Source organism: Microtus pennsylvanicus, unplaced genomic scaffold, assembly GCF_037038515.1.
Source record: "Microtus pennsylvanicus isolate mMicPen1 unplaced genomic scaffold, mMicPen1.hap1 Scaffold_48, whole genome shotgun sequence".
NCBI classification, from domain to species: Eukaryota; Metazoa; Chordata; class Mammalia; order Rodentia; family Cricetidae; genus Microtus; species Microtus pennsylvanicus.
Genome location: NW_027460982.1, coordinates 1541187 through 1554493, shown reverse-complemented (window position 1 = coordinate 1554493; position 13307 = coordinate 1541187). Strand labels below are relative to the sequence as shown.

The 13307-nt window shown below is 37.7% G+C and overlaps 1 protein-coding gene across 1 annotated transcript in view; it reads right to left on the bottom strand.

Annotated features, from left to right (window-relative positions):
* Window positions 1–11801, bottom strand: part of LOC142842290 (uncharacterized) — a 31156-nt gene extending 19355 nt beyond the window's left edge. Inside the window, exon 1 of the mRNA XM_075959111.1 lies at window positions 11714–11801. Within this exon, the coding sequence (XP_075815226.1) occupies window positions 11714–11740 (27 nt within the window). The 5' untranslated portion in view covers window positions 11741–11801. The remainder of the gene's footprint in view (window positions 1–11713) is intronic.
* Window positions 11802–13307: the final 1506 nt, after the last annotated feature.

Sequence of the window (13307 nt, the reverse complement as noted above, 5' to 3'; positions counted from 1 at the left end):
ATTGAAAGTTATTAAACACTTTTCATTATAAATCTTTCAAAATTATTATTAAATATCAAAATATTTTATTCTTATGATGTTAAATAAAATTTCAACATCCTACTTTCTTACATATAATCATATATATTATTAATTAATCAACATTAAGATAAGTGAATATTTAAAGCAGACTTTCAGGTCTACAAACTTCAAAGATTGAGCTAAAAAACAAAAGGTAAGTTTAAGCCAAAATTCAGAATATCTCCAGTGGAATCAGATGATAGAATCTTAAATATATTGCAAATTTGTCCAAATCAAAATGACTCAAGTATGTGCATTTGTTTATCTGTTACTAGAGCCCATGGATGTGAATCCATTTCACCTTGACCAAAGGTTCTGAATTCAGGCCTATTCTTGCTCCTTCAAGGTTATGATAGGGATTTTGACCCAAGGTGTATCTACCTACAGGATGTTTGACCTCAGGTGTGGTGGCTGTGTGTCCTGCCTAACCAACTTAACTTAGGAGAGAGTGACTTGATGGTACAGGTATTGTAGAGGTAAGTAGTTTGTTTTTTCCTTGTTTGTATTATGGTAAAGAAGTCTTGTCTTCTTCCCCTGCTTTTGGATTGGGGTATATAAAGCATATGGAACATAAATGAGAATTCAGTATTCACTGGGTTACCTTCCCAACTCTATTCTGTGTCTTTGTGTTTTTCTTTCTTTTTTGTTTTTGTCTAACATTTCTAATCCACATGATCCTACCCTGGTGGAACATATAAACTTGTCAAGACTTGACTCCAACAGATGTCACCCTAACATGGGATCCCAACAACCTGTGTGATTGCATGGACAATGATAATGTTCTATACTTTCTATGTGTTATTAAATTTGTGCACAAAGGCATATATGCTATGTTTGATCTCTAATAAAAATATGACACATTTCCAAAAAAAAGAAATGAGAAAAAGTAAGCCTCTAAGTTCAAGAAGAGAAAACTAAAACTGTTTCTCCACAGACACTTCCTAAACCGAGAAATGCTCAGGGACCTCATAATATAGTAAATTTTCTGAAAAAGAATAATGAAAATCTGTCATTTTATAAGGAAACAACAATAAATTTAGATAATAATTAATAAAATCAACAATATAGATGGTATCATAGGTGAAACAAGACACAAAGACAGGCCTACAAATACATATCATAGTTCCTTAAATAGAATGACAAGATACTAACCAAAATTAAATAACAAGAAATCACTGGCCAGCAGTCATCCTGTGTATGACTTCTCTCCTTTGCTGATAATAGACAATGGATTGGGTGAGGAGAGCTGATCCACTAAGAGTTTTGATTACTAAAAGGATCCCATTCTCTTATAAAAAGAAAACTATATTGATTAACATCACTTAGGCACCATTTTGTTTCCTATGACTGAAGATTGCCTGTAAGTCTGCATCATAGTGGGGAAATAAAAACTTTTTCAAACCAAATGCAAGATAACAAATTTTTAAAGAAACAGTGTATGATTTGTACTATATACCTAAAGCAACTTGTTTTGCTCTAATTGTTTTATGAGTCACAAGGATTTTTGAAAAGAAGCTTATCCCCACAATTTATATATGTTTATTTGTGAGAAAGAATGTCTTCCATGTATATACAGGTGACATATAAGAAAAGAGGGTGTCAGATCCCCTGAATCTAGAGTAGCAGGTGGTTCTGGGACTCCCAACTCAGATATTGGGATATGAACAGGCCTAATAATTTCAAGTCACCAAAAACTCTTAAAATATAAACTGGTATAAGCTATGCAGCACTTTAGCTATAACACTCTGGTTATCTATGGGGAAAAAACCTTTACAAACTTATATAGCTACTATGGAAATCACAATGGCAGTTCCTCAGAAAATTGGAAATAGATCTACCTCAGGATTCTGTTATACCAGTCTTGGGCATATACCCACAGATGATTCATCCTGTAGTTAGTTTTTTACTGTTTGGTTCTTTTGGGAGCCCACCACCCAGCTCCCAAATAAATCACATGAAGGATTATCCTTACCTATGAATGCCCAGCCTTAGCTTGGTTCTAGTCAACTTTTCTTATTTTACATTATTCTATCTACCTTTGCCTTTGGGATTTTACCTTTATTCTATATACCTTTCTTTACTACTTACTCTGTGGCTAACTGTGAAGCTGGGTGGCTGGTCCCTGACATTCTCCTCCTTCTCTTTTTGGTCCTCAGTCCTTCTCTCTTCCTCCTTTTATTTATTCTCGCTGTCTGGCATCCCAACCTATCCCTCTCCTGCCTAGCTATTGGCCATTCAGACCTTTGTTAGACCAATCAGTTGTTTTAGGCAGGCAAAGTAACGCTGCTTCAGAGTTAAAAAATGCAACATAAAAGAATGCAACACACTCTTGCATCATTAAACAAACATTCCACAGCATAAATAAATGTAACACATCTTCAGTTAATGTTGTACAACATTTCCCCTTTTTTCTAAATAAAAAATGAAAGGTTACAACTTTTAACTTTCTCCACAGCTGCCATTTCTTTTCCATTAGCATTAAAAAAAAATAAAGTTAAAAAACTACTATGCAATCTATATCTAGGTGTCTTAATTGCCCCTTTCTGTTTATTAAGCATATTTTTAAGGGGTCAGATAAAACATTAACTAATTAATCTTTATCAATAAAAACTGGGAGTCAGATATCAGGGGTAAAAACCTGAAAGATCAGAGAAACAGTGGAAGTCTATTGATATAAATTTAAGGTCAATTTTGTTAAATAAATCTCTGCTCTTGTTTAAGGTATTATATTTGTTCAGTTCATTTATGACAATGTATAGTTAAGAAATACAAATTAATGGATAGTCATTTATAATAGATAAACTTGTAGTCATGTTAGTTAGGTTTTCTAGATGTACAGAGATATATTTCATATGGATAGGTATTCTTCAAATCTTTCAAAGACATAGAATATGGCATTTTAAATGTTTTTAAAATTTATGCCTCTTCATGACAGTAAGACATGAATCCTTCTGGTAGCACCAATTATTTCAGAGGGGTTGATGGGCATTGAAGGAACTTATTATGGAATTTGCCTTCAATGTGACTAGGCTAGCCACTTGGGCAAGAAACTGCTCTTGACTGGATTGCTTGATGGTATGTTGTATAAACTGAACATGCAGGACCTAGAAAAAAGGACTAATATAAAGTTGCCTAAAAAAGGTGAGACATATCCTGCTTCATGAAAGAATCTGCTAGACATTCTGCAAGACACAGAAAAAAGGTGACTGGGAAAGTACCAATATAAGTGGAACTGTCTTTGAAATTTTCTGCTTCATGGAAAAGTCTACCAGACACTATGGGCCTCTAGACTGAAGATGGATGCCCTAATGTTACAGAAGAACTTTGGGTGACTGTCCAGTCAGCAAGATGTCTTTGTCAATTCTAGAGTTTTGGAAGTACTTATAATTAGTTAAGTAATATATATCCTTCTAGAGTCTTTGGTGGAGTTGAAGAAAGACCATTTTATTATTATAAAAGATAGATTAGATATAAAACTTTAGACTCACAAAAATAGAATACATGATAGAGTATTTTTCTTAATTTGCCAAATGTAAATGGACTAAATATTGTAACTATAATTCTTGCTTGATATGGTTTTGTTATATGTAATCTTGCTATATCAAAGTTAAAACCTTCTTTTTTATGTAGACAAAATTCCCCTCTGTATGCTGTGAATATGTTTTATTCCCATTGGTTAATAAAGAAACCACTTTGGGCCTATGGTAGCACAGAATAAAAAAAGGTGAGAATTCCAAGCAGAGATAGAGGAGAAAAGAAGGCAAAGTCAGGGAGATGCCATGTAGCCACTGAAGGAGACAGATGCTGGATGGAACCTTACTGGTAGGCCACAGCTATGTGGCAATACACAGATGAATTGGGTTAATTTAAGATGTAAAAGTTATTTAATAAGAAGCCTAAGCTATTGGATATGCAGTCTTATAATTAATATAAGTTCTGTATAATTACTAAGGGTGTGGATAGTGGGGAAATGACTAAACAACCTCTGTCTATACCAGAATATAATGAAGTTTGCAAGCTATACAGCATACACACAATTAATGTCTAAGTTCAAATGTCCTGTTCCTTGACTACTAAGGAATTGTACAAAGAAGCACAAATCAGCCTGAATGCTTCACTGCCTGAGGGAATGCAACAGTCTGTCAGGAACTGGGAGGTATATTGTGACCCAGGAACCATGGGCTTTAACCTGAAAAGCCCATGACACATGTCTTTCAAGGCAGTTAGGTCAGGCCAACTCCATGGTTCCCTGAAAAGTCTACTGCCCACTAAAATCCTATGACCTTGACCTCCACTGTGTGCCATTACTCTCAACATTCCCTTCGTTTATGTCCTACAAAAACAGCTGATTAAGCTCTTTGTCCAGTTTTCTGATCTCTTCAGCATTCTTATAAGAGTCCATTTCCAGGTCCTTTGTAGCAACAAAATCCCCTTTGAATCCCATTTTTGTTCCAACTTTCTTCTATTGCTGTTATTAAATTATGCAATCAAAAGCAACTCAGGTGGTGAACATGTTTATTTGGTTGTTAACCCTATTTCACAGTTCCTCCTTATGAGAGCTTAGGATAGATACTCAAGCTGATAACTAAAGGCAAAACATGTGGAATCATTGTTTTCTGACTTTCCCTCTTGTTTTGTCACTGTCTTGTGCTCAGAGCTTTGTGCTCAGAGATATTGCCAACTCAGTGGAAGAGCCTACCTATATCAATCAAAATCAATACAATCTCTCCCAGATACCCTAATCAGATATTCTTATCTAGGCATACTCTCAATTGGTATTTTCTGAGATTACTCTAAGCAATAACATTCTGATAGCTGAGGCTAATATGCAAGAAGATCTTAAGATCCAAGGCAATGTACTAATTATATCAATAACTTAAGCAGCAAAAACACAAACAAAGATAGATATGCCAGGAAATGAAAAGAAGAAAAAAAATTAAGATAAAAAAGATAAAACTAAAACTGTCTCTCCACAGAAACTTTCCAAACAAACAAAAACTCAAGGAACTCATAACATGAGAAATCTGAATAAGAAATTGGTGAGACCATTATTTTCCAGAAAATAAACAATATACTTAGATAACAATGAATAAAATCAACAACATAGATTGATAGCACTGACAAAGACATATTATGCTCCTTTAAATAAAAACTAGAAGATTCTAATCAAAATCAAACTCTAAGAAATCAGTGACTAGCACTCATCCTGTACACTTCTGTTCTTTATCCTTTACAAAAATAGAAAATGGCTTGGGTGAGGAGAGCTGTTCTACAAAAATTGGAGAGATTCACTTGAAACCTTCTCATGTTTTTTCATAGAAAATAGTTTTGACTACTTAAAAAAATCTCATTATCTTATAGTAAAGAAAAGGATGTCTGTTAGGATCATTTAGACACCATTTTGCTCCCCCTGATTGATGATTGCCTGTAGGTCTACAATCAAAGTGAGGAAATGAAAACATTTAAAAACAAAATGCAAGATCACAGATTTTTAAAGAATCTGTGGACACCTAGAGCAGCTTGTTTTACTCTAATTGCTTTATAAGTCACAAGCACTTTTGAAAACAAGTTTACTGCTGCTTTTTGCATATGTTTGGCAATGAGTGACAATATCTTCCATATATATATACAAGTAACATACAAAAAGGGGGTTCAGATGCCCTGGATCTAAAATGCTAGAGTTATGAGCCTCACAACTTGAGTGTAGGTATCTGAACTCAGGTCACCTCCAGAATGAATATGTGCTGAGCCACCTGCCAACATCCATAATACCTTTTTTTCCAATAAACCAAAAGTCTCTCACAGATTAAGAATAAGAGCAACAAAACCTAAATAAATAAAGAAGTAAATAAATGGTATTTGGAAACATGATGCATCAATATTAAGATGATGTGTAGGGTAAATTTGCACCATAAATGAATACAGTGCAATGGCAATTCCCAAAGAATTATAACAGGAAAGCTATTACAAAGCTACATTCATATTGGAAGCACTCAGAGTAATCAATGGGATTATCAAAAAATAGTACACAGATTGACATAATATGACTTCTTTCTGGGTGGAGGTGGTATATACCTTTAATCCCACCACTCAGGAGGCTGAGACAGCAGGATCTCTGTGAGTTTGATGCCAGTCTAGTCTACAAAGTGAGTTCCAGGACAAGCTCCAAAGCTACAGAGAAACCCTGTCTCAGGGAAAAAATTACCATAAAGCTGATGATTCAAGAATGTGCATGATATTTGGGAAAGAATAAAGAGGATGGAGAGAAAAAGCCAAGAGCAAAGGAAGGAAAATATAGTCAGCTATTAATCAAAAGACCAAAGGAAACAGTCAGGAAACGTGTGATCCTGACCAATTTTACCCAACTACCTATGATTCTATGTGTATGGAAATTAAATAAAGTCTTCACAATTTTCACAAAATTACTTCAATGTGATCCTTAAACTGTTGTTTCTGACCTTCCAGCTACTGTTATTTCTTCCAGAGAGGCCTCATGCTCTAGAGCCCTCTCTGCAAAAAGAGATGATCTCCTGCTATGGTTATGCAGCCCCTTAGACCTCCTTGTGTTTTCAGGTAAACCCAGACACACTGAAGATCAATCCCAAAACAAAATAGAATAACTTCTGTTTCCTGTCAAATGGATTTTAGTGCAAGATATAGATTCTGCTCTATCTACCTGCCCAACACCATAAAAACCTAAGAAACCTCTGTAGCACAGAAACTCCCTTTGTCCCCTGGAACTAAACATCACTGAATTACACCATTGCAGCTGGTGGTAGCAGAAAGTTAGAAGCATTTTAATCCTGTATTGCTAAAAGACAATCAACATCACCATAGTTCTACCAGCTTTTAAACCATTTGAGACATTTATCAGACAAACTTGAAAGTAGACTGCAATATTCAGAACATCTAGGAACCAGATTATCAGTTTTCAAATTTTTCTTTCCACTGTACACCAAAAGCATGGCTCTGTATGTACACTGGACAATGAGATTACAAGCACAATATCCTACCATGCCAGGGCTGCGGAGTCTCCCTCTCCCCGGGAAATCCATACACGGGGAGGCTCAGAAGACAAGGGGCACTGCACAGGTCATTACATAGAGCAACAGAACCACAGCCTGGCTCATGGTCCATCCAAATCCCAGCAGAAATTACAGCTCAACAGACCTAATCTGAACACCCTACACTCACATGGCATAACTACTGGTCATTCTTACAACTCCTTACAACAAAAGTAGAAAAGAATCCTGGAAAGAACCTGCAAGCTACCTGCCACTATTATTCCTGCTTGCTAAGATGTCCAGAGTCCCTCATTGGCTAAGGCCACCATGCTGGGCCTCAGAATATTTTCAGCTCCCCTAATGGGTGATCAGAGATCACCAGACAGCACAGTAATTCCTATTCTGCCCTTCCAGCCCAGTAGACAGGGTTCTAGACCAGAAAGTTTGTATTTTAGTAGACAGTCATCCACTTTCCTAGCACATATCCCATTCCTCATCCAAAGCACAGGGTCCTTTGAATACACCTTCTATTACACACTCAATGTGCAGTGCAGCCAACCTATCACGTCATACCTGGGAAATCCTGCAGCCAAACATGGGTCACATTTACAACCGTTGTTAAAGAAAAATAGGCCATGAACTAGAAGATAATAAGGGGTCATGGTAAAGCGTGGGGACAGGAAAGAGAATGCGGATATGATATAATTATAATCTCAAAATAATATTTTGAAAAGTTGAAACAGGATTCATGGCCATGTGCTTCAGAAACTAGAGATTTATATTAGAGCACATCAAAGATTTCTCAAACCTTTCATCTCTGGATATATATTTAAAACCAGTAAAATAACAGTCCTGTTAGGTGGGCTACATTTTACTCAGATCTATTTTGGTTGAACTACTATAACTATAGCAATTTGGTTTTATGAGAAGGTCAGTTCTTTATTTAGATTCTTGATTGCCCTGGCCTGTGGACAACAAGAAATGGCCATCAGGACATTTATGGAGCATCTAAAATTGATTACTGAATTCCTAATTAGGTAATTAGTAAATAGCTAAACATTGCTAATCTCAACTACTGTTGAAGTAGGAGAGTTCTCAACCACTGTCCTGTCTCTCACTTTCTGCACTGTGAATATACCAGCTTCAAGATTGACCTATGTACTCAGTTCTTGCACAGATCCCTCTTCATTTATAAGCAAGCACTAAAAGACTGAGATACTGGAGGTCACTCACTAGCTGGACTATTTTTCCTTCTCACAAACCAGTCAAGACTCTGTCCTGAAGGAGTTTCAGGACTATCTACCCAGCATTGGGCAGCAGAGGCAGGATTGGGTGTTCAAAGAAATTATCAATTACACAACATGAGGCAACAATATTGTAAGCTCATAGTCTCCCACACCAGTATGGCACAGCCTCTCCCTCCCCCAGGGAATCCACACTCAACAAAGCTCAGAGGCCAAGGGCCACTACCCAGATCACCACACAAACTAACAGAACATGTCTGGATCATGGTCCATTGCTTTCCAAGCAGCTAATAGCTCAGCCAACCTGCTCTTCCTGGTCTGGGGACAGTGGCCCCTACATTTACCATGGCATGGCTTTGTGGTCCTCCTCACATCTCCAATCAGCAGAACAAGAGAATCCTGAAAAGAACCTGTAAGCTACCTCCTACGGTGATACTGACTGCCAAGTAGAGTCCTTCATTAGCTAGAACCACCCAGCTGGGCTTCAAGACATTAGCAGTTAGCCTACTGGGTGAACAGAGATCAAATATCTCAGAGACCAAAACCCCTCCAGGTTTCCTTCCACACTATGGTGAGACAAGACCCTAATTTATAGTTTAGTAAAATCTTCCATTTTCCCAGAGCAATTCCTGTTCTTCCTCCAAGGCACATGATCCTATGTGTACATATTCTATTACACACTCAATGTCCAGTGTAGTCAACCCTTTACTTCATAGCTGGGAGGTCTTGTAACCAAACCCAGGTCACATTCAAGCAGTGATTGTTAAACAAAAAGAGGCCATGGATTAGAACACAATAAAGGGTCCATGAGAACAGTTGGAAGCTAGAGACAGATAGTAAAAATAATGTAATTACAATATCAAAAGAATACGTTTAAAAAGTTCAAACAAGCTTCATGGTTGTGTGCTCCAGAGACTAGGGATCTGTATTAGAGCACACCAAGTACAACTCACATCATTTCTCTCAGGGTATACAGTCATGTTAGGCAGGACCACATGCTTTTACCCAGTTCTTCTAGTTTGCTTGAACTACTGTAACTACAGTAATTTGGTTTAATTATGTTTTTATATAGATTCTTGAATGCAGAGTTTATGGTGTGTCACTACTCATTGCTAATGACAACTACTGCCCCAGCAGGAAATCTTTCACCCTTTTTCTTGCCAATTCCCTTTTCTGTTGTGACTATGCTTGCTTTACAGTTGGTCACTGAACTAAATTCTTACATCGGTCCTACTCCACTTGTAAATTCACAATAAAATCTAGAGAAGTTGGAGGGTACTCATTCACTGATCTATTTCTCCTTTCCACAGACCAGTCAAAGTCCATCCTGGTTAGAGTTGCAGGACTACCTTTCTAGCACTGGGTAGCAGAGGCAGGATTAGGTGTTCAAAGCAATTCTCAATTACATAGTGTGAGGAAAGCCTGAGCTACAGGAGACACTGATATAAACCAATTGTTCTCAATCTTCCTAATGTTGTGACCATTTAAAACAGTTCCTCCTGATGTGTTGAACCCCCAACTATAAAATTATTTTCACTGCTCCTTTATAAATATATTTTTGCTACTGTTATGAATTATAATATAAAATATCCGTGCTTTCTGATGGTCTTGGTCCAGTCCTGTGACAGGATCATTTGATCCCCCAAAGGAAGCTGTGACCAACAAGGTTAAGAAACCCTGCTCTAAACTGATATAAATAAATAAACAGCACTTAAGAAAGAATGGAATGAAATTCTTAAGCTAGGAAATATTGAAAATATAGCAGTAATTCATCTAAAGATAATGAAGGTTAAAAATGATACCAATAATTGATGCTTTAAAATGATAAAAGAAAATAGAACATTTATCTATACTAAATTTGAAATGGAGTAGTCCTTTCCCTGAGAGAAAGAGTGCCATTAATAAGAGACTGTATAACTTTGTTCCATGTAAAATGTTAGCCACTGAGTGTTGTGATGTGATGGTGTTACAGTCAATTGCCTGTTTCTCAAACCTTTCAGCTAACTTAACAATGTCAACTAAGATTGTACATATCTGCATAGGAGAGCTCTCTAATTGGAAACTGAATACTTAGTAGTTCAAGCTATCCTCCCTAAATTGTACACCCACCAATTCTGTCTGTCTTCATTCACATGGAAGGAATTAATACCTGCAGGGAAATTACACAGAAAGTCACTCACCAGGCCCCATCAGTCCTTCTTTAGAATGGAGACCCCTACAGTGCAGTCTGTGACCTAGCCATTATCTAGTCTGTTTCCCCCTACAGTGAACACAGAACAATGTTCCTCCTCTTCTGGTCTGAAGGGAGAAGCCATGCTCCACACACAAATCCTTTCCCTATTCTGCAATGGACAGTCCACTATGTGACTCAAACACAATTTTAGAACTGTGTGGTAATTTTAGAACTGTGTGGTGCTGCAGACATGTAATCCAAGGTTTAGAGTGTTTAGTCAAGAGGAGAACAAGGACAATGCCTTGTGGGGCTACAGACAGGGTTCAAGCACATCTCAATCAAATTAGGAGACCTTGACTCAAAAACACTTTTCAAAAAGACTGGAAATTAATCATAGAATTAATATACGTTTATGGCACAGCAGGACTTAATGTTAGTTGTGACCCTGTAATGGCTCCTTGAACAGCATTTAGAAGCCAGTTTTTTAATGGACGGATGGGCATTTGTGCTGGTTGTAAATCAGGCTTGTCTCCTTTGTGATGGGAATGTAGCTGGTTAATCCTGGGGACCAAACTTTTATATTTTATCATACTAATCTCTAAAAGGTTAGAATACCATTGCCTTTGGGGTATTTGGGATGCAGCTCTCCCTTACCGAAATTCTATTTTGTGACTTAATGTCTCCTAAGAACTGGTAATTCTATTACCATCAATTCTACGCTTCTACAATTTAGCAGTGGAGTGCTACTCTATACAAGAAATACTGTTACAAGCTCCACACAATTAACTCCAGATGGATCCTAAACCTAAATATTAAATGTTCCAAGTGAAGAACTTCTGGAAGATACTAGAGGAAACAGAGCTATCTGTCTTTGGCAAATCTGTGTTCCACTGCGACAATACAAGCACTAAGGGAGCCCACATGTCACAGTGAAGTCAACAATAAGGGTATTTCAAAGCACAGTCCCACTCCCAAATCTCTGAGCAGACGCAGTAAGGATAGTAAATTACTCAGAGGCTGCCAGCCAGCTCAGGAATTTCAAAGATCATGCAGAATCACACAGGATCACACAGACCCTGCTGGGGCATGGAGTACCAGCAGGACCAGGCAGAAATATGATTAACTCTGCATCTGGTCACCAGCTCCCACCCAGCTTAGAGGAGGATGCACCACACTGTCTCCCATGGCTCAACTAGCCGCTCCTCTCAGTCTGAGGATAACCCCAAGCTCACCACGTCATGGTTTTCCAGCTTGTCCATGCTCCCTGCTCAGCTCCCTGCACTCACAGTAGAACACACAAAACCACTGACGCCGAATTCTCTTCAAAGTCAAGCTTGAAAGTGGCCACCACCGGAAGGATCCTGTACAACTTCTGACTGGCAGGTCACCTGGAGGGCCTGATTGGCTAGTGAGTCCTGAGTGACAAGAGCACCTCCCATAGAATTATTCTGTGCTTAAAGACACAGCTCAGCTGGTTGGTCATGGTGGCGGAGCATGCCTTTAATCCCAGCCCTTAGGAAGCAGAGGTACGCTAATCTCCTTGAGTTCTAAACCAGCCTGCCCTTTTTCAGGACAGGCTCCAAAGGTGCAGAGAAACCCTGCCTCAAAAAACTAAAACTAAATTAAAAAAGAAAGAAAGAAAGAAAGAAAGAAAGAAAGAAAGAAAGAAAGAGGAAGGAAGAAAGAAAGAAATCTGCAAAAGCTAGAAAGAAAGAAAGAAAGAAAGAAAGAAAGAAAGAAAGAAAGAAAGAAATCTGCAAAAGCTAGAAAGAAAGAAAGAAAGAAAGAAAGAAAGAAAGAAAGAAAGAAAGAAAGAAATCTGCAAAAGCTAGTTCCAGGAAAGGCTCCAAAGCTACAGAGGAATCCTGTCTCGAAAAACAATAAATTAATTAATTAACTAACGAAATAAAAATTTAAAAAATAAAAATTAAAGACACAGCTCAATGGTTCCTGGCCCTGCCTTTCATCCCAAAGACCTTTTCTAGATCAGCAGAGATCTAGAAAAGATCCATAGCACGAGACCTTGGCTCCAATAGCAGACCCTGCTATCTTCCAGCTCTCCACAGGCACTGCCCGTTCTTCTCCTTGACACAATGTGGCTAGCTAGCTTGTGTGGGCCACTGTTATATACTATGTCCCTGTCCCACAGGTGGAAGGATGCCCAGAATATTAACAGCTAAAGAGAGATTTAAAGATACAAAAGGAGATATTTGTTATGTGATACTGAGGTCAGGTGAACTGAAGATAATTTTTACCTGGTTGTCCCAGGGACTTCAGATAACCAGGAAAGAAAAGTAAGAACTAGATCATAGATTAAAAACAGATAATAAGTCTTTCTCCCACCAGAAAGCTGCATGATGCTTCCATTACTTTGGAGTTTCATTCATGAAATTCAGAACAAACAGTTGTCAAATGGATAATAATAAAGATTAGTCTCCAGGGAAAGTTGAATACTTAGAGAATAATAAGACAGGAAAAAAGTGTTTATGAGCACTAATGCCGTCACATCTTCCTCAATGGGCAGGTGAAAAAACCCACAGCAGCATTATTCAAAGTTGTCTCCATGAATAGCACTGGTAGAATGAATCTCTCCACGTATATAGAAAGTAGATTTATTAGAATGTCTTACAAGCTGTGGTCCAGGTAATCCAAGAAATTTGAAGATTCTAGTAGTTGTTAAGTTCATGAGGCTGGAGATCTCAGCTGGTCTTCAGTATATACCAAAATTTCAAGGAAGATGCTCGTAAAGAAATGAGCTTGGTAGCCAGAGCTAGGGCAAGTGGACACAGAGAGAGCTTCCTTCTTCAGCAATAAAAAATACAGAAA